This window comes from Pan paniscus, chromosome 4, assembly GCF_029289425.2.
Source record: "Pan paniscus chromosome 4, NHGRI_mPanPan1-v2.0_pri, whole genome shotgun sequence".
Classification (NCBI taxonomy): Eukaryota; Metazoa; Chordata; class Mammalia; order Primates; family Hominidae; genus Pan; species Pan paniscus.
In genome coordinates, this window is record NC_073253.2 from 53,129,792 (window position 1) to 53,151,714 (window position 21,923).

Below are 21,923 nucleotides of genomic sequence, written 5' to 3' on the forward strand. Positions count from 1 at the left end.
GTATCTCTCATTCAGCAATTCTTTTACTGACATTTAAGCTCATTTCTAACCATATGTGTGATGACTGTTAATAATAGAATCATTTGAAATTGTTTATAAAGCAAAAGAAAAAACAAAAGTCAACTAAACTCCCACCATGCAAAGGTGGTGATGTAACATCCTTCCAGAGGTCTTCTTTTGGTATTTTGTTTTTCTTTCCTTTTTTTTTTTTTTTTGAGACAGGGTCTTACTCTGTTGTCCAGGCTGGAGTGCAATGGCATGATCTCCGGTTCACTGCAACCTCCACCTCCTGGGTTCAGGCTCTTCTCGTGCCTCAGTCTCCCAGATAGCTGTGATTACAGACGTGTGCCACTATGCCTAGCTAATTTTTGTATTTTTCATAGAGACAGGGTTTCACCATGTTGGCCAGGCTGGTCTCAAACTCCTGACCTCAAGCGATCACCTGCCTTAGCCTCCCAAAGTGCTGGGATTACAGGTGTGAGCCATGGTGCCTGGCCAGTATTGTTTTCATTAGTTTTTTATTTCATTAGCAATAACAACTAGACATAGTAATATGAATCTCATCTTGAACTGTAGTTCCCATAATTCCCACATGTCGTGGGAGGGACCCAGTGGGAGGTAACTGAATCATGGGCGCAGTTCCCCCATGCTCTTCTCATGATTGTGAGTTCTCACAAGATCTGATGGTTTTTTAAGCATCTGGCATTTCCCCTGCTGGCACTCATTCTCTCTCCTGCTGCCCAGTGAAGAGGTGCCTTATGTCATGATTGTAAGTTTCCTGAGGCCTCCCCAGCAAATTTAAATCTCTTTGCTTTATAAATTACCCAATCTTGGGTATTTCTTCATAGCAGTGTGAGAATGGACTAATACAGTAAATTGGTATCTCAGAATGGGGCGCTACTATAAGGATACCCGAAAATGTGGAAGTGACTTTGAAACGGGCTAAAGGCAGAGGTTGGAGCAGTTTGGAGGGGTGAGAAGAAGACAGGAAAATATGGGAAAGTTTGGCCGGGCACCGTGACTCATGCCTGTAATCCCAGCACTTTGGGAGGCCGAGGCGGGTGAATCACCTGAGGTCGGGAGTTCGCATCCAGCCTGACCAACATAGAGAAACCCCGTCTCTACTGAAAAATACAAAATTAACTGGGCGTGGTGGCGCATGCCTGTAATCCCAGCTACTGGGGAGACTTAGGCAGGAGAATCACTTGAACCCGGGAGGCAGAGGTTGCAGTGAGCCGAGATCGTGCCGTTGTACTCCAGCCTGGGCAACAAGAACGAAACTCCATCTAAAAAAAAAAAAAAAAAAAAGGGAAAGTTTGGAACTTACTAGAGACTTGTTGAATAACTTTGACCACAATGCTGATAGTGATATGGACAATGAAGGTCAGGCTGAGGTGGTCTCAGATGGAGATGAGGAATTTATTGGGAACTGGAATAAATAACACTATGCTTTAGAAAAAAGACTGGCAGCATTTTGCCCCTGCCCTAGAGATCTGTGAAACTTTTAACTTGAGAGAGATAATTTAGGGTATCTGGCAGAAGAAATTTCTAAGTGGCAAAGCATTCAAGAGGAAGGACCATAAAAGTTTGGAAAATTTGCAGCCTGATGATGCGATAGAAAAGAAAATACAATTTTCTAGGGTGAAATTCAAGCCTGCTGCAGAAATTTGCATAAGTAGCAGGAGCTGAATGTTAGTCACCAAGACAATGGGGAAAATGTCTCCAGAGTATGTCAGAGACCTTGGCAGCAGCCCCTCCTGTCACAGACCTGGAGGCCTAGGAGGAAAACATGGTTTTTGGGGCTGGGCCCAGGGCTCCCTGCTGTGTGCAGCCTAGGGACTTCATGCCCTGCATTCCAGCTGCTCCTGGAATGGCTAAAAAGGGCCAAGGTGCAGCTTGGGCCATGGCTTCAGAGGGTGCAAGCCCCAAGCTTTGGCAGCTTCTACATGGTGTTGAGCCTGTGAATGCACAGAAGTCAAGAATTGAGGTTTGGGAACCTCTACCTAGATTTCAGAGGATGTATTGAAACTCCTGGATGTCCAGGCCGAAGTTTGCTGCAGAGGTAGAGCCCTCATGGAGAGCCTCTACTAGGTCAATGTGGAAGAGAAATGTGGGGTCAGACCCCAAACACAGAGTCCCCACTTGGGCAGTGCCTAGTGGAGCTGTGAGAAGAGGGCCACCATCCTCCAGACCCCAAAATGCTAGATCCATTGACAGCTTGCACTGTGCACCTGGAGAAGCCACAGACAGTCCGTTCCAGCCAGTGAAAGCAGCAGGAAAGGGGGCTGTACCCTGCAAAGCCACAGAGGCAGAGCTGCCCAAGGCCATGGGAGCCCACCTCTTGCACCAGTATGACCTAGATGTGAGACGTGGAGTCAAAGGTGATCATTGTGGAGCATTGAGATTTAATGACTGCCCTACTGGATTTTGGACTTGCATGAGGCCTGTAGCTCCTTTGTTTTGGCCAATTTCTGCCATTTGGAATGGGTATATTTATGCAGTGCCTGTATCCCCATTGTATCTGGGAAATAACTAACTTGCTTTTGATTTTACAGGCTTATAGGCAGAAGGGACTTGCCTTGTCTCAGATGAGACTTTGGATTTGGACTTTGAGTTAAAGCTGGAATGCATTAAGACTTTTGGGGACTGTTGGGAAGGCATGATTGTGTTTTGAAATGTGAGGACATGAGATTTGGGAGGGCCCAGGGACGGAATGATATGGTTTGACTGTGTCCCCACCCAAATTTCATCTTGAATTATAGTTCCCATAATCCCCACATGTTATGGAGGGACCTGGTGGGAGATAATTGAATCATGGGTACAGTTTCCCTGTGCTGTTCTCATGATTGTTTCTCACAAGAGCTGATGGTTTTATAATTGTCTGGCATTTCCCCTGCTGGCACTCATTCTCTCTCCTGCCACTTCATGAAGAGGTGCCTTCTGCTGTGATTGTAAGTTTCCTGACGTCTCCCAGGCCATGCAGAACTGTGAGTCAATTAAACCTCTTTCCTTGATAAATTACCCAGTCTCGGGTATTTCTTCATAGCAGTGCAAGAGTGGACTAATACAATGATGTTCATGTATTTAAGGTTTGCACTACCCACTTATAGAAGAAATCTATCAAAGTTTGATCAGTTCTAATTTTTTCCCTTGGTCCCTGGTTCTGTGACAACTTTTATTTATGGAGACTTCCTTTGTGACATACAGACCCATAGCAAGCCTTCCTTGTGGTGGTTTTAATTGCACAAAGCAACGAGACATCCTAGAAAGCTTGCCATTGTTAAAAGCAAGGAGGGGAACCAATAGAAGCAGTAAAAGATTTCAGTGATGTGTACCTGGGTAGCTGATTTCAAAGTTTTTCCTGATTTAGAACTGTGACAAATCTTAATATGAGAAAATACTTCCAAAATTATAGAACTTTATGTTTTGAGAAGTGTCTGTCATCAAACTTTTGTTTAATTTCTATTTTGTGCATGACACCTTGTTAAAATTATTCTGCTGAGAGCATCAGAGACGTCCTTTTGTTAAATGTAGTGGCATTTTTCTGTCCCCATTTTATTTCCCCTTTCTGCCACACTTAATGCTTTGACTCCTTCCGAAAATCCACTCTTCCCTGGCTTCAGGATATCTCACTTTTATGGTTTTCCCTCTACTTCTCTAGCTGTTCCTTTTTGGTTTTTATGTTTTTTCCTTCAGTAATTCCTTCTGTGAATGCTGAGTCCTCAGGATCCTGACTTCAGCACTTACTCTCCTTACCGTACCCACTTAGCCTAAGCCAATCTCACTGCTTTTATTGTTCATCATTTATGTGATGGCAACCCTCAATCTTACATCTCTGGCACAGATCTCTCTCCTAATTCTAGATCCATATATCCAGCTGCTTATGAAAGACTTCATATGAATGTTTTAAAGGCACTCTAAGTTTAAGATGTTTTAAAACATAAGACACCTCTGCTTGACCAATATTGCTCCTAATCCTGTGTTCCCAATCTAAGTGAATTTAAAGATCTGAGTATTTTTCTTTTAAAATTTTTTTTTAATTTTTGTGGGTAAATAGTAGGTGTATATATTTATGGAATACGTAAGATGTTTTGATACAGGCATGCAATGTGTAATAATTATATCATGTAAAATGGGGTATCCATCCCCTCAAGCATTTATCCTTTGGGTTACAAATAATACAATTATATTTTAAAACATACATTTAAATTATTATTGACTATAAGTCACCCTGTCGTGCCACCAAATACTAGGTCTTATTCATTCTATTTTCTTTGTACCCATTAGCTATTCCCACCTCCCCCCCAAACCCCCTAGTACCCTTCCTAGCCTCTGGCAACCACCCTTCTACTCTATCTCCATGGGCTTAATTGTTTTGATTCTTACATCCCACATATAAGTGAGAAATCTGAATATTTTTCTTAACATTTACCTATTTCCATTCCCTGTGTTTAACCAATTATAAATTTTTATATTTTCTTCTTCCTTACTGTATTTCAAAATAATCTCCTATTTATCTTTCACTATCACTACCTGTTTTTAAAATTTTTATTTTAGATTCAGGTGGTACACGTGCAAGTTTATAACTAGGCTATATTGTGTGATGCTGAGGTTTGGGCTTCTAGTGATTGCATCATGAATATAGTGAACATAGTACTTAAAAGTATGTTTTTCAGCCCTTGTCCCCTTCCTTCCCTCCCACATTTTGGATTCTTCAGTCTGTTGTTCCCATCTATACCTGCATGTACCCAAGACTTAGCTCCCACTTATAAGTGAGAACATGTAGTATTTGGTTTTGCATTTCTGTGTTCATTTGCTTAGGATAATGGTCTCCAACTACGTTCATGTTGCTGCAAAGGATATGATTTTGTTCTTTTTAATGACTGCATAGTACTCCACAGTATATATGTACCACATTTTCTTTATCCAATCCCCCATTAATGGGCACCTAGGTTGATTACATGTCTTTGCTGCTATGAATAGTCCTGCAGTGAACATGCAAGTGTATGTATATTTTTGGCATTTTCCTTTCAGTATGTACCTAATAGTGGAATTGCTGGGTTGAATAATAGTTCTATTTGCAGTTTTTTGAGAAATCTGCAAACTGCTTTCCACAATGGCTGAACTAATTTGCATTCCCACCAACAGTGTATAAGCATTCCCTTTTCTCCACAGCCTCAACAACTTCTGTAATTATTTGACTTTTTAATGTTTGTTGGCCGCATGTATGTCTTCTTTTGTGAAGTGTCTGTTCATGCTCTTTGCCCACTTTTTAATGAAGTTATTTATTTTTTCTTGTTGATTTAAGTTTCTTGTGGATTCTGGATATTAGTCCTGTTGGATGCATAGTTTGTGTTTTCTCCCAGTCCATAGGTTGTCTGTTTACTCTGTTAGTTTCTTTTGCTGTGCAAAAGCTCTTTAGTTTAATTAGATCTTAATTGTTGATTTTTATTTGTGTTGCAATTGCTTTTGAGGACTTGGTCATAAAGCCTTTGCCAAGGCCAGTGTCCAGAAGAGTGTTTCCTAGGTTTTCTCCTGGGATTTTTATAGTTTTAGGTCTTGCATTTAAGTCTTTAATCCATCTTAAGTTAATTTTTGTATATGGTGGTAGGTAGTGGTCCAGTTTCAGTCTTCTGCATATGATTAGCCAGTTTTCCTAGCACCATCTATTGAATAGGGAGTCCTTTCCCCATTGCTTATTTTCATTGACTTTGTTGAATATCAGTTGGTTTTAGGTATGCTCCTTTATTTCTGGGTTTTCTGTTCAGTTCCATTGGCCAATGTGTCTATTTTTATATCAATACCATGCTGTTTTGGTTGCTGTAGCCGTGTAGTATAGTTTGAAGTAAGATAATGTGATGCCTCCAGCTTTGTTCTTTTTGCTTAAGATTGCTTTGGCTATTTGGGCTCATTTTTGGTTTTCTATGAATTTGAGAATAGTTTTTTCTAATTTTGTAAAAAATAACATTGGTAATTTGATAGGAATAGCATTGAATCTTTAGATTGTTTTGAACAGTATGGACATCTAACAATGTTGATTTTTCTAATCCATGAGCATAGAATGTTTTTCCATTTGTATTTTCCATGATTTCTTTCAGCAGTGTTTTGTAATGCTCCTTGTAAAGATCTTTTACCTCCTTGGTTAGATGTATTCCTATGTGTTTTATTTTTTGTGCGTGTGGTTATTGTAAATAGGATTGCATTCTTGATTTGGCTGTCAGCTTGAGGGTTGAAGAGCTGTTCCAGCTCTTAAGGATAATGCTTTGGTGCATAGAAATGCTACTGATTTTCATACATTGATTTTGTATCCTGTAACTTTACTGAATTCATTTATCAAATATAAGAGTTTTGGCTGGGTGTGGTGGCTCACGCCTGTAATCCCAGCACTTTGGGAGGCCAAGGTGGGCAGATCACGAGGTCAGGAGTTTGAGACCAGCCTGGCCAACAAGGTGAAACCCCGTCTCTACTAAAAATACAAAAATTAGCTGGGCATGGTGGTGGGCATCTGTAATCCCAGCTCCTCAGGAGACTGAGGCAGGAGATTCGCTTGAACCCAGGAGGCAGAGGTTGCAGTGAACCAAGATCATGCCATTGCATTCCAGCCTGGGCGACAAGAGCAAGACTCCGTCTCAAAAAAAAAAAAAAAAAAAAAGAGTTTTATGGTGGAGTTGGTAGGTTTTTCTAGGTAGAAGATCATATCATCAGCAAGCAGGGATAATTTTACTTCCTCTTTTCCAATTTGGATGCCTTTTATTTCTTTCTCTTGCCTGATTGCTCTGGCTAGGACTTCTAGTACTATGTTGAATAGGAGTGGGCATCCTTGTCTTGTTGCAGCTCTTAAAGATAATACTTCCAGCGTTTGCCCATTAGGTATGATGTTGGCTGTGGGTTTTTCATAGATGGCCCTTATTATTTGAGGTATGTTCCTTTAATGTCTAGTTTGTTGAGGGTTTTTATCATGAATAGATGTTAGATTTTATTGAAAACTTTTTCTGCATCTATTGGGATAATCATATGGTTTTTGTTTTTAATTCTGTTTATGTGGTGAGTCACATTTGTTGACTTGAATATGTTGAACCAACTTTGCAGCTCAGGAATAAAGCCCACTTAATCATGGTGAATTAACTTTTTGATGTGTTCCTGGATTCACCTGGCTAGTTTGTTGAGGACTTTTGCATCTATGTTCATGAGAGATATTGGCCTGTAGTTTTCTTTTTTGTCGTTGTTGTTGTTGGTGTGTCTTTGCCAGATTTTGGTGTCAGGATGATACTGGTTTCATAGAATGAGTTAGGGAGGAATCTCTCTTCCTCAGTTTTTTGGAATAGTTTCAGTAGGATTGGTACTAGCTCTTCTTTGTATGTCTGACCACCTACTCTTCAGTCATTTAATTTATAAATTTATTTTAGTGTTCCACAGAACATTAGTTTCATAAGATGTTAAATAACATTCTACAAAAAAAATAGTGTTTTGTGGCCAAATAAGTTTGGAGAATATGGCATACTACCATTCCCATCGTGGCAATTCATGATGAACATGAAGCATTAAGAAATCCTGCAGTAATGCAACCTGTTTGTTTAACCCAGCATTCCAGTATTCCCCAATTCTTTGTGGAAAGTCTTTAAATATCTTGTTTCCATGCATAGTTTGGAACATTCTTGTTTGTATAGGATATAAGATAAGAAACAAACTCATTTTTCTCCCAAGCAGTCAGTTTTCCTATCAACATTTGTTGAAGATCTCTTCCTTCCCTGCTTGTTTCTGGGACTTCCTTAATCATATATTAAATTCTTAAATATCCTGGGATCTAGTCTGGAGCTGACTCTTGACTCTTTGGCTTTATTTCTTTATTTTTTTTGAGATAGGGGCCTCTGCCAGTATTTTTGAGGGAGGCTTATTTGAATGCAGAATAATCACCCATGCACATCTGATGGTCAAATGTAAGCACTCCAACACTAAAATTGAGGCCAAGTGAGTTATCAGTCATAGAGTCCTACTGAAGAAATTTTGAGTGGGAAGTCACACTTGCAGGGGTATTCAGAATTTGTCAGTGCTTGGCCACATCATTAGCAGCTTAAAAGAGCAAGAGCTGCATTCTCCCTACCCTTCTTTTCCAATTGATAACAGTGACAGTAGTTAGCATCCTGAGGTTAGTCATGGCATAATTTTGAGTCAGATCCTTCTGGAAACTTGTCCTTACTTCCTTTCCTTCATAATACTCTAGCTTCATGAGGCCATTTAGTAAAATTAAACCTGAACTACTAGAAATTATAGACTTAATCACATTTCATCCTGAGTTGTAATTTTTTATTCATCCATTTCTGCTGGCCTGGAGCTGGCAGTAAGCAGATAAGTTTTTGTTTGCAATTGTGAGACCGTGCATTTTTTTTGCTCAGAATATCACAGTTGTTAGCTCACATGGACTCCAAAATCCCATACTTTAGCTACTTAGAGGATGTTCAGCCTTTCTATTCTGTGATCCTGTGATACAGTATATGTGGAAGTGTGCCAGTTTTCCTGGGGAAGGAAAAAAAATTAAGCAGCAAACACAAACTTTTTTTAATATATAAAAGCATGTATGGATGGAAAAACTCCAAGATATTAATAATGGCTATAGACACATGGTGGGATGTTGCTGGGTGTTCTCTCTTCCAGATAGCTTTGCACCCTGTGCTGGGCCCTGGAGAACGATCCATGAAGACTGTATCCTTGGGTTTGCTCCCCGGCCGTATGCTTTCTGGTTAGATTCAGCCAGTGGAGAGAGGGAGGAGAGTGGAGTTGGGGTATCTATTCCTCTGGCGCCATACTTACAGAATTGTCTTGGGCTGGCTGAATCCCTCAACTGACAGTCAAAACTTGTCTTAGCATACTCAGGATGCTTAAGAAATTATCATAGACTGGGTAGTTTATAAGCAATGGAAATTTATTTCTCACATTCAGAGGGTGGAAGTCTGAGATCAGGGTGCCAGCACGGTCGGGTACTAGTGAGGACCCTCTTCCAGGTTGCAGACTGCCATCTTCTCATTGTATCCTTACATGGGGAAAGAGGGCAGGAGAGCTCCCTGGGGTGCCTTTTATAAGGGCACTAATACCATCATGCAGGCGATCAGTGCATAATACAGCTCCTCTCCCACTGTTTCTAGCCCCAGGATACTTCCTTATTCCTGTTGATTTCTTTTTCGCCTTTCTAAAGATACTAGTGATCACTGCCCAAATAGCTCACAGTTAATAGTAGGATCTGGGTGCTCAATTAAAGAAATGTTGGTTGCTGTTAGTTACCCCTTGGCTAAGCAGGTGTGTACTCACATATTGTTTTTCTCTTAGATCCAAGAGTTGAAGATTGGCTCCTCATGTCCTCGCCTCTGCCACAAACCATCCTCCTAGGATTCTATGTCTATTTTGTCACTTCCTTGGGACCAAAGCTCATGGAAAATCGCAAGCCCTTTGAACTCAAGAAAGCAATGATAACGTACAATTTTTTCATAGTACTCTTTTCTGTGTATATGTGTTATGAGGCAAGTGTCTTCAGTATTCCTAATGGGAGAATTTTGCCTGAGTTTTTCTGTTTATGTGTCATTATGTTTTCTGTTATAAGGGTAACCTTTGCAATTTAAGGAATTAAGAAACTGATCTCACTAGAGCAGGTATTTGCCAAAATAGTGTTAGGTATAGACCAAATAATAAACTCATTTGAGGATCTCAGTATAATCTGTCTCACAGATAATGAGAAAAACTAACATCTATTCCATGGATTTGTACATAATTGCCTTAATGGATTATTGAATTAATCCATAAATTTTAGTTTTGAGGAAACTCTTAAAGTAACATAGCTGGTAAGTGGAGGGCTGATATTTGAGCCCAGGTCTGTCTGACATCAGAGTTCATCTTGACTCAGTAAAAAGTTGTCATCATCATGATAGGCACCTTTGGTTTCTGGATACTCTGATGAACTATGGGATGGTAGACTGTTTTGGTTAGTTTAGCTGGGCTTTATGGGGACAGAGAGCATAGACTCATATAAAGCAGTAGGTGAGGGAGCCTGTTCCTTAATTTTTTTCCCATTAACTCATTAATTCATTACTGTCCCTTAATTGTTAATAAGAGAGATGGGGCTCTTCCAGGACCCTAAAACAGATTCATGAATTCTCTCTCTTCCCCTGTGCTATTAACATGCCTCAGCCACCCCCATGTATGTTCTTTTCTGAGATTCCTTCCTTCTTTTCCAACTCTGGCTGGCTTCATTATCCTTTTTTATTAACTTCCTCTATAGCATAACTTGTGCTTAATCATAAGTAGGGCTCACGAGGGCCCAATATGGGCCCACTGACCTCTCCTGGCACCATAGTTTCTCCACATACATTCTGACCTGACTCTTGCTACAGATCCATCATATTGATCACTTTAAATCTACTGTGGCTGGCCAGGTGTGGTGGCCTACACCTGTAATCCCAGCACTTTGGTAGGCTGAAGTAAGAGGATTGCTTGGGCCCAGGAGTTTGAGACCAGCCTGGACAACATAGGGAGACCTTGTGTCTACAAAAAATACAAAAAAATTAGCCAGGCGTGGCGGTGCACGCCCGTGGTCCCAGCTGCTTGGGAGGCTGAGGTGAGAGGATCACTTGAGCCTGGGAGGTCAAGGTTGCAATGAGCCGTGATCATGTCTAGTGACGGAGCAAGACCCTGTCTCAAAAAATAAAAATAAAAAAAATACTCTGGCCTTATTACTCACAGTCCTCCCTATAGTCTGGACTCACTCTGCTGCTTTCCATTTCTTCTATTTTATTTTGAAAATTAACTCACAGGCCACTCTTAATGTCCCTTCAGGAGTATGAGCAACTGAGAGGAAAAGAGTGATAGAGATGGGAGCAAAGAAAACACAAGGTCCTAGCATGGTCTTAGGGGACAGCATGTTGTAGTAAGGTGTTAAGAACATACCTGGAAGCCAGGAGATTAGGAACTAGTTAGTTCTGCTTCTGCCACTGACTGGCTGCCTGAATTTTAGCAAGTTATTTAACCTCTCTGGGCCTCAGTTCTCTCGTTTTATAAAGATAGGATTGAACCAAATAGTCTCTCAGATCCCTCCTTGCTCTCATATTCTTAGGGTCTATGTCTGATTTGTCATTGAGTGTAATGTACCCAAATATATTTCTCAGGCTTGGAAAGAATCCAGTCATCACCAGTCAGCTTTGATTCCTACTTGATCAACTACAATGTAAAAGAAGGTTTTAAAATATCTGAATTTGAGAGTTTCTGACTCTCATTTACTGCTAATACTTGAGTTACTTATGTGTCAGTTTCAGGAACTACCTGCCAAATATAAATTATTACTTTCTGAATTCAGGGAATTCTTTTTTTTTTTTTTTTCACCAGAAAGGGTCTCGCTCTGTCGCCCAAGCTGGAGTGCAGTGGCACGATCTTGGCTCACTGCAGCCTTGACCTCCCAGGCTCAAGTGATCCTCCCACCTCAGCCTCCCAAGTAGCTGAGACTACAGGCATGCGCCACTATGTCTAGCTAATTTTTTGTATTTTTTGTAGAGATGGTGTTTTGCCATGTTTCCCAGACTGCTCTCAAACTCCTAGACTCTAGTGATCCACCTGCCTGAGGCTCCCAAAGTGCTGGGATTACAGGTGTGACCCACTGGGCCTGGCCTAATTTTTCTTATTACTAGCCTGGAATATAGACATATATGTAAAAAGTTCCACAAGCTGTTGGAATGTTCTTAAACTTTCTACTCTATTTAAACAAAGGCTTTTGATAGCCACACAGCATGCCATCCATCTGTTGATGGCACATCCGAACACATGGTTTATTGTATGGAGTATGATTTCATTTGGTTTACAAAGCAAACACCTCTACCAATGATGTTAGGCCAAATCTGAAGAAGTTGAAAGGGAAGGACATCAGACTCAAGGAACTCAGATGCCTTCTTGTGTAGTGATTGTTTGAAAGTGCTAGTTACTTGGCAGCAGTCAGACACTAGCAGAGACCACTTAAGACCCAACAGAAGGCCAAGTCTCACAGCTTTCATTTGACACAGTGCTTGTTTGGGGTAGGGTAAGGTGGAGAATTATTCATCACAATTCCAGTAAATAGCTCCTGGCCACAGAGCGTTACATTAGTCAAAAATGAGTCTGAGCACAAGAGAATATGAGGACACTCACTGACAGTAGGATTTTATAAAACAGAATTAGCCATTTCTATGTCATGTGCCCTTATTCATTTGGCAAAATCTATTGATTTGTTGTTGTTAACTATTTTTCTCATTCGTGAAATATCTTGTGCTTTTCTGAGTCTTAATTTTCAAGATTTTATAACTTACCAAGTTAACAGTGTGATTAAGTTATCTTATAAGTCAAGCTAGAGGCTAGTCTCAGAAAAGAATGATGCATTTTATAATACTATAGTGTCTAATAATTGTTCTTCTCCTTTGTTTCTTTTCTTTACACAATCAGAATATTATTCTGACAATGCCTCATAAGCTTTTGTTTTTAGAATTTAATTAATTGTAAAGTTCTAATTTTAGCTTTAATAGTAATTAAAACTAGAAATTTAAAATATGGTTCAATGGCAGAAAAGGATATAACCATTATACTGAGAGAGAAGATCTCCCAGGGGGTATTTGGCATGTATGAGAAGAACTGATCATATTGTCAGTGCCCTAAATTAAGCCAACAATTTCATATATGTGTTAAGTTAAAATCAGAGCCCTTGGCTTTTCCTTTTCAGATACTGTTTTAAAAGAAGACCTTCCCACCATCAGACTGAAAGAATGTCAGTATAATCTTTATAATCTTTGAATTACACTTCAGATTTATCAACAATAGGCTCTTTCTTGTCACCATCAGCCTTGGATCACTTTGTGGGTGTGTTGGAATTAAGGCCTGCCAGATTGCACTTTTATTGTTAACGAGCATTTTCCTCTTTTACTTGTCTTGTGAATCCACAGTAAAACTATTAATAATATCTGAGCCATGGACTACCACCTCACATCACACTCACCAGCCAATGATGGGAAAAGCCCAGTTGTCGCAGCTATCTTATGAGTACATTGAGGCATTTTGGTTTGCATGTTTAGTTATTGACTAAGTAGAAAGACTGGAAATTGCTAGAAATGACTGATTCAGATCCAAGTGTTCCCTTTAAGAGTACACAAACACATTCACTCACACATACATAGATGAACCTAAGATAAGTCACCTACCAGTATTTGCTGTTTAAGCAAAACACTCCAAGTGTTTTATTCTTCACCATATTAGAATAATCATCCCAAGAGATGAGCATTTTAGTCAGAACACAGTTTATATAAATAATATATGAGTTTGTGGTTTTGAAAATTCTTGATATCAAGCTTTGATATCAAGCATGTTCATTTTGTATTTGTTCCAGCTACCTTTTCCTCTGCACTGACTATTGACTTAGCTGAAAATGTAATGAAGAGACACTATCAAAACTACCTTTGTTGTGGCTGTTGGGAAAATGCTTTCCTTTCTTAATATGCATGTGCTCTCTTGCAGTTTGTGATGTCTGGCTGGGGTATAGGTTATTCATTTCGATGTGACATTGTTGACTATTCACAGTCACCCACAGCTTTGAGGGTAAGTTTCTCTTTGGAAAAACTTGAAATTCAAAATCAATGTTAAAATTTTGTGAACTGTTTGTAACACTGAATGTAAACTTAGAATAAGCAGATGACTCAGTTATCAGATTGTGTGTGTTGTGGTGGAGAAAGTGAAAAATTACAAGAATAAAAAAAATCACATGTATAATTTTCTATAAAATGAAAATTGGTGCTTTTCTTTTTTAATTTCTTGGATTTAAAAATAAATTCACATGTGGTTCCTCAAAAAATTGAAAATAGAATTACCATAAGATCCAGCAATTCTGCTTCTGGGTATATACCTAAAAGAATTGAAAACAGAGACTTGAAGAGATATTTGTATACTCATGTTTACAGCAGCATTATTCATAACAGCCAAAAGGTAGAAGCAACCCAAGAGTCCATGGATAGATAAATGGATAAACAAGGCCAGGTGCAGTGGCTTACGCTTGTAATCCTAGCGCTTTGGGAGGCTGAGGCGGGTGGATTGCCTGGGCTCAGGAGTTTGAGACCAGCCCGGGCAACACGGTGAAACCCCATCTCTACTAAAATACAAAACTTAGCAGGGCATGGCAGCATGGGCCTGTAGTCCCAGCTACTCGGGAGGGTGAGGCAGGAAAATCGCTTGAACCCAGGAGGCGGAGGTTGCAGTGAACCGAGATTGCACCATTGCACTCCAACCTAGATGACAGAGTGAGACTCCATCTCAAAAAAAGAAAAAGATAAATGGATAAACAAAATGTGGCATATGTATAGAATGGAATATGATTCAGCCTTTAAAAGGAAGGGAATTCTAACTCATGCTACAACAGGGATGAACCCTGAGAACACTATGCTAAGTGAAATAATTAGGTCACAAAAGGACATATACTGCATGATTTGGCTTATATGAGGTGCCTAGCGTAGTCAAATTCATAGACACAGAAAGCAGAATTGTAGCTGGGGTTAGAGAGGGTGAATGGGATGTAGTTTAGTGGGTGTAGCTTCAATTTTGCAAGATGAAAAAAGTTCTATGGATGGATGGTGGTAATGGTTGAACAACAATGTGAAGGTACTTAATGCCACTTAACTGTGCACTAAGAAATGGTTGACATGACAGATTTTATGGTATGCATATTTTACCAAAATTTAAAAATATAAGCTTTTCTTCCATATACAAAATAAAATAAATTTAGATTTATTTGTGCTTCTGCAGATGGCACATACCTGCTGGCTTTATTACTTCTCCAAATTTATTGAGCTATTAGATACGGTGAGTATATGGCCACCACATTTGGTAAATGTTTGATCTTAAATGTTTGATCTTAAATGTTTGATCTTTCAGTGAAACCAATAAACTGCTGTAGTTTCAGTTGTCTGATAACTTTGGTTATTTCTCCTATTCAGGCAGACCTACTGTTATCTTTTTTACCTTTTATTATCAGTAACTTTAGAGAATAGATAGGATAACCTTATTTTTTCAGTATTTTGCAAACTCTATAAAGTTTCTGTTATATAGCTATCAGTTGATTATGATAAGCATGGTGACTGTGTCATATACTCCAAAACTGCATCTTTATATAGATGGATGACAGTTGTTTTATGAATCAAGTTCAGGAAGTAAAAAGCAGAAAACATCTTACCTTTGTTTGTTTGTTTTTTTATCCCAAAGCACAGTCATCCATATTCCTTTAGGAGGATGAATAAACTTTCACGAGAATGTTGCATTACCCCTGGGCTGTCAGTAATTCAGCTGCTTTTCTGAAGTCTGTGCTTACTGGGCCCTATCTCTTCGTACTTCAGATCCTAGTGAGGATCGCCTCTGAACTTGGATGACCGGGTCTTGGGAGAAGCACGTGTCACAAATTAGGGTCTGTGATTTAGAGGAGAAAGCCATGAACCTTTGTTTCCAGAGGAGCTTAGGAAAGCTGAATATTTGTTGTATCTTTGCAGCAAGTGTATCTTAGTTATTTGGAGCTAGTTTTGGCTCAGACTGAAAAGTGTGTGTTCTTTGGAATGCATACCATGATATTTCTTGTAGGAAATCTCAATATGCTTCACCTTTTGAAATGACTGATCACATAATGTTAGAATTGGAAAGGACTTGTGTGAACATACAATCCAGTGGTTCTTGAACTTTAACATGCGTTTAGAATCACCTGAGACTTGTTAAAACACAGCTGCCTCGACCCCCACCCCCAGAGTTTCTGATTCACTAGGCCTTGGATGGGGCTCAAAATTTGCATTTCTAACAAGTTCTCAGATGATGCTAATACTTATTGGTCCAGGGACCATGTTTTGAGAGCCTGTATTCTGGTGGTTCCAGCCCACATTGTGCAATAGAATTAATTGCATTAGGGAAAACAACGACGACAAAAACAAGCCCTACCTCCAGAGATTTGGTGCCATATGGTCTGGAACAGAGACCAAGCATAGCTATTTTAAAAAGCTTCTTGGATATTGTAATATGCATCCAGGGTTGAGAAGCATTAGTCCAGAACCTTCACTCTGAGAAATTGAAGACAAGGAGTTAAATGACTTACCCAGAGGAATGCTGCTACTAAGTGGGACTAGGACCCAGAGTGTTAGTGTATGGCTTTTTCTGTTGCACCACTCAGCCTTCTTCCATGTGCATAAGCAAACGCATTTTGCACTTGGAAATGTGCAAAATTTCCATATTCTCAGTTGCTTTGCATGTTCTCAGTTCCAGCTTCCGTAAGGAAACTGCACTGCTTCTGTGTCCTTCCCTAAACTACATTGCTCAAATACTCCTCTTAATACTTTTCTTTGTGCTATTCTGTTTAGTCTTGTATTTAAAAATCTTAACACTCGTATTCTTAATTTCACTTTGGAATATTTTTTGAAAATTTCCCCCTCTCCCAAATTCTACCATTTTGTTGACAGGGTTTTTACAAACCACTGGATAACGTTCACTCTGAGTGTTACCTTCCTTCGCCTTCTCATTTTTTTCTATGCAGTTTTGCTTTCTTTCCCCTCATATTTATCAAATTAACTTTTCAACTTTTTCTCCCTTCATTTTTCTTTAATAATAATTTCCTAACTTTTGATTTGTTGCAAGTCCTCTTCGTTTGCCTAATCCCTTATCCATATCAGTAAGATGTATTAGAAAGCAATGTAGAATATTTCAATCATAAGTCTTCTGCTTTCCCATACACTTCAAAATCCAGGGGAATTTTTTTTTTATCAATACAATTTCTTTCAATAATTTTGGCCATATTCCTTACTTTATATCTTTGATTTTTAAATCTACATAAAGTTTTTTTGCCTTTTTATTGGTGTTTCCATGTATAGGCGTCGTACCTAAGTTACTTCATAATAATTAGATTTGAGCTGCCCCTTGGGGAATTAGCTGCTTCTGTAAGCATTCTATAAGGCAACACTTTTAGAGGAAATTATGATATGAAATACTTTGCACTTTGCCAATATTTTTTGTAATACTCAATACACTATCAAATGATTTTCTGTGAACTTGATATTCTTTAAATTATTTCAGATCTTTTTTGTTCTGCGCAAGAAAAATAGCCAAGTGACTTTCCTTCATGTATTCCATCATACCATCATGCCGTGGACCTGGTGGTTTGGAGTCAAATTTGCTGCAGGTAGACAAGGGAAATTTGGGATCATGTGTTATAAACAACATTTCTATATGCTAAAAAGAAAATATTTTTCTAAAATATGATTTATAAGAAACTCAAAAAAATCAAAGAGTCACTTTGTTTATACTTATTTCATTAATTATTACTTGAAAAATAAACATAAGACTCATAATAACTAGGTTTACCCCACTCTTTAGATATACATAACTTCTGGGCACAGCCTTCTACACATATTCTTTAGTTGTTTTGTTTGTATTTTATTCTTTTCCCAGAGAGGTTTATTAAATATCTTTAAATAAATAAATAATAAATAAATCAAATGGTAAAAACTTTGGCTTTATAGGAGTATAGAGAACAATTTCCTGTATGTTCCCAGGAAGTTAGAATGTTTATCTCAAATTCTATGTCTTATTTGCCTTCAAATTTCTAATAGCTGACACACACTCTAACCCCTAATAGCTCTTTAAAGATGTGTCAAATTGTGGTTACCCCAACTTCCTAAAGCATCCTACCATATTAAAGAATGTGCTGATACTGTTTTTAAGGTCCAAAATAGTTTAAATTGAAAGTTTGGAAAACAGGTCGTTTCTTTTTTGTTTTAGGCTTCTGAACATCAAGAATTGGAGAAACCAGAAATAATTTTATCCTATTATACAGTTTTAAATAGGTGATATCCCCAAGGATATATTCTTACCTTAGGAAAATTTGGTTGGGGGGATTTATTTGTTCCAGTTTCTTAAATTTTAAAAGTCTTCAAATAGACCTATAGCTGATAACATTTCTGTGAATAGCTTGCCTCTATTGGCCTTTCTAACTCTGCTAGACTAAAAGAAAGGGGGAACCACAATTGAGGAACTCTTGTTTGAGTTCTAGACTCTCTAAACATGGAGGAAAAATATCTACATGTCTCAGAGCATGGGAGGACATGGATAAGCCCGTGTCAGGAAGGGGATGCCAGAACTCAGAGGAGCCACAGGGGCTGTGAATCATGAGTAAACAGCTGTCGCTACCATGGCTTATGGGCATCGGATTTTCCAGGATGTAAAGTACCTCCTTACTCAGAATTGGCATTTATTAGTGAAGAATGTTTTTAAGTAAATGTAGCTGCTTTTTCTTATGAGGTTTGTTAGTATAAACCTTTCATTTACATTAAAACAAGATAGTCTCAGTGGTGTCCATTTGTCAAATCAACAGTAACTATATTAATCTCCATTATTTTACTTATCCTTACTTTCTGTGTTTCTATTTCCCCTTATATGCATATTGTCCCTTCCCATTCTTTCTACAGTGATATACATTGACACTTATTGGTGTTTGTGAAAAACTGGAAAATACCTAAACACTCACTAATAGAGTGGTTATTACTACTTGCGTCTATATGACTGTGAAACAAAAATGATATTCAGATGTATTAAATGTCCTAAAATGAGGATCCTATACACAAGGATTTAACAAAGCTCATCTTCTTTGTTAAGCATCTTGACTCCTAAACTATCAGAAATAGATGACTATTCTATTTTTAAAGTATGCTAGAAAAGGTGCTTTCACATCCTTATAATTTATTTATTCTGATTTCTCCCATGAGGCCAGGATACACACTGAAAACTAAATGTGAATAGAAGAAAGATTGGAAGGCAATATCCCAAAATATAAACAGAGGTGGTTTGGAGATATTGAAACAAAAAGTGGTTTTTTTCTCCCTCTTTATTTCCGTCCCTTTCTCTATATTTTCTAATTTTTAAATATTGAATATCTGACAGTTCAAGAATGGGAGAAATAAATTTTATTTAATGAATACAATTGAGCATTTTTCTAAGTTCTATGTTTGAGTTCATTGATAGTATAGTTTCCATTTCAAAAGCAAGCAGTGCTTTCAATAATGAGAATTTAAATATGATATACTTCAATTTTTTTTTTTTTTTTTTTTTTTTTGAGGCAGAGTTTCACTCTTGTTGCCCAGGGTGGAGTGCAGTGGTGTGATCTCGGCTCACTGCAACCTCCGCCTCCCAGGTTCAAGCGACATACCTCAGTTTTTAAGTGGTACTATGTTTATGGACATCAGTCACTTTATAACGGGTTTCTTGTCCACACCTTAATCCTTCTTCTTCTTTACAAAATGAAAATAGTAGAAGATAGTTTTCTTCTCTCTCATATGTTCCATGCATTGGCACTTCTGTTCGGTCTTACATGTGGAATTCTAGTAAACACTGACTACTCCTACCGTCATGACCCCTAGCCATAATATGATTTATCTCCACACTAGCAGAAACTAACCGAGCCCCCTTCGATCTTACAGAAGGAGAATCAGAATTAGTCTCAGGCTTCAATATCGAATATGCCGCAGGCCCATTTGCCCTCTTCTTTATAGCTGAGTATATAAACATTATTATAATAAATGCCCTAACTGCTACAATTTTTCTAGGAGCACTATGCACTATTTATTCACCAGAACTCTATACGATATATTTTACTATTAAAACTGTCCTCCTAACCTCCCTATTTTTATGAATGCAAACAGCATACCCCCAATTCCGCTACGATCAGCTTATATACCTTTTATGAAAAAACTGTCTGCCACTCACACTGGCATTTTTCATATGGTATATTTCAATACCCGTCACAATCTCCAATATTCCCCCCAAACCTAAGAAATATGTCTGACAAAAGAGTTACTTTGATAGAGTAAATAATAGAGGTTTATTCAGCAGACCTGATACCTATTTCAGTGACAAGCACAGCAACAAAAGCTGTTCCCAGAAATGTTGTTTGGCACTGAGGTCCATTCCTAGAATGAAACTGTCCATTCCAAACTGATTTTTGCAAAAACTTGAGCACAGCTGATCTCTATCTAGTATTTAATTTCCTATTTTTCTGTTGTACTCCTCAATGGGGTAATAGCAATCCAGCTATTCTTTTGAATAGGATGAAGATATTTCTGTGGTAGGTTTTTACATTAATTATGCATATATCCCATTCCAGAGATATGGAGAATTGTGATAATTACCCAGGTGATTCCTTTGTTTTTTCCAAAGGAGTAAAATGTGATGGTACTAATCGTAATTCATTCTGAGATGTTTGTTTACAGACCCATTATCATAAAGAAGAAAACAGGCTTAGAAAATATTTTGTTAGGAAAGCCTTCCAAAGAAGATACAAAAAACATTATTAATTAAAATATGGTTGTTTTGTAAATAAACATTAAAATAGCTTGTCAGAAAATAATCATAACTAGAGAAAGTAAACATGTTACTTTTATTTGATAGCTTATTTTGATCAGTAAACCTTACTAAACACTCTTGGCTACACTAGTGCTTTGTTAAATCCCTGTGTCTAACTAAGATCCTCATTTTAGGATATTTAATGGTGAAAATATCCAAATAGAAAATAGGCACTCCTGAAACTGGATCCCTTCCTTACACCTGATACAAAAATTAATTCAAGATGGATTAAAGACTTAAACATTAGATCTAAAACCATAAAAACCCTAGAAGAAAACCTAAGCATTACCATTCAGGACATAGGCATGGGCAAGGACTTCATGTCTACAACACCAAAAGCAATGGCAACAAAAGCCAAAATTGACAAATGGGATCTAATTAAACTAAAGAGCTTCTGCACAGCAAAAGAAACTACCATCAGAGTGAACAGGCGACCTACAAAATGGGAGAAAATATTCACAACCTACCCATCTGACAAAGGGCTAATATCCAGAATCTACAATGAACTCAAACAAATTTACAAGAAGAAAACAAACAACCCCATCAAAAAGTGGGCAAAGGACATGAACAGACAATTCTCAAAAGAAGACATTTATGCAGCCAAAAAACACATGAAAAAATGCTCACCATCACTGGCCATCAGAGAAATGCAAATCAAAACCACAATGACATACCATCTCACACCAGTTAGAATGGTGATCATTAAAAGGTCAGGAAACAACAGGTGCTGGAGAGGATGTGGAGAAATAGGAACACTTTTACACTGTTGGTGGGACTGTAAACTAGTTCAACCACTGTGGAAGTCAGTGTGGCGATTCCTCAGGGATCTAGAACTAGAAATACCGTTTGACCCAGCCATCCCATTACTGGGTATATACCCAAAGGACTATAAATCATGCTGCTATAAAGACACATGCACACGTATGTTTATTGCGGCACTATTCACAATAACAAAGACTTGGAACCAACCCAAATGTCCAACAATGATAGACTGGATTAAGAAAATGTGGCACATATATACCATGGAATACTATGCAGCCATAAAAATTGATGAGTTCATGTCCTTTGTAGGGACATGGATGAAATTGGAAATCATCATTCTCAGTAAACTATTGCAAGAACAAAAAACCAAACACCTCATATTCTCACTCATAGGTGGGAATTGAACAATGAGAACACATGGACACAGGAGGGGGAACATCACACTCTGGGGACTGCTGTGGGGTTGGGGGACGGGGGAGGGATAGCATTAGGAGATATACCTAATGTTAAATGACAAGTTAATGGGTGCAGCACACCAGCGTGGCACATGTATACATATGTAACTAACCTGCACATTGTGCACATGTACCCTAAAACTTTAATAATAATAAATAAATAAAACTTTAGACAAATTTAAAAAAAAATAGGCACGCCTCTATTAAATAATAGGAGAGGTGTCTTAGTTAGAAAAGCTCTGACATAGTTCCATATCAAAGGTGAAATAGATGTCCTATGTGTATATTATTATGAAA

General features: G+C 38.3%; 1 protein-coding gene across 10 annotated transcripts in view; it reads left to right on the forward strand.

The window, feature by feature from the left end:
• ELOVL7 (ELOVL fatty acid elongase 7) overlaps nucleotides 1-21,923 on the forward strand; it is a 92,380-nt gene that overhangs the window by 62,753 nt on the left and 7,704 nt on the right. For 9 of the 10 annotated variants that reach the window (XM_034960052.3, XM_034960057.3, XM_034960053.3 and 6 more), the window contains 4 exons: nucleotides 9,322-9,512; nucleotides 13,513-13,593; nucleotides 14,791-14,847; nucleotides 17,089-17,194. In XM_034960052.3, the coding sequence (XP_034815943.1) occupies nucleotides 9,322-9,512; nucleotides 13,513-13,593; nucleotides 14,791-14,847; nucleotides 17,089-17,194 (435 nt within the window). Of the gene's footprint in view, nucleotides 1-9,321; nucleotides 9,513-13,512; nucleotides 13,594-14,790; nucleotides 14,848-17,088; nucleotides 17,195-21,923 lie in introns of those variants that run through there. The other variant, XM_063604444.1, reaches the window with a different exon arrangement.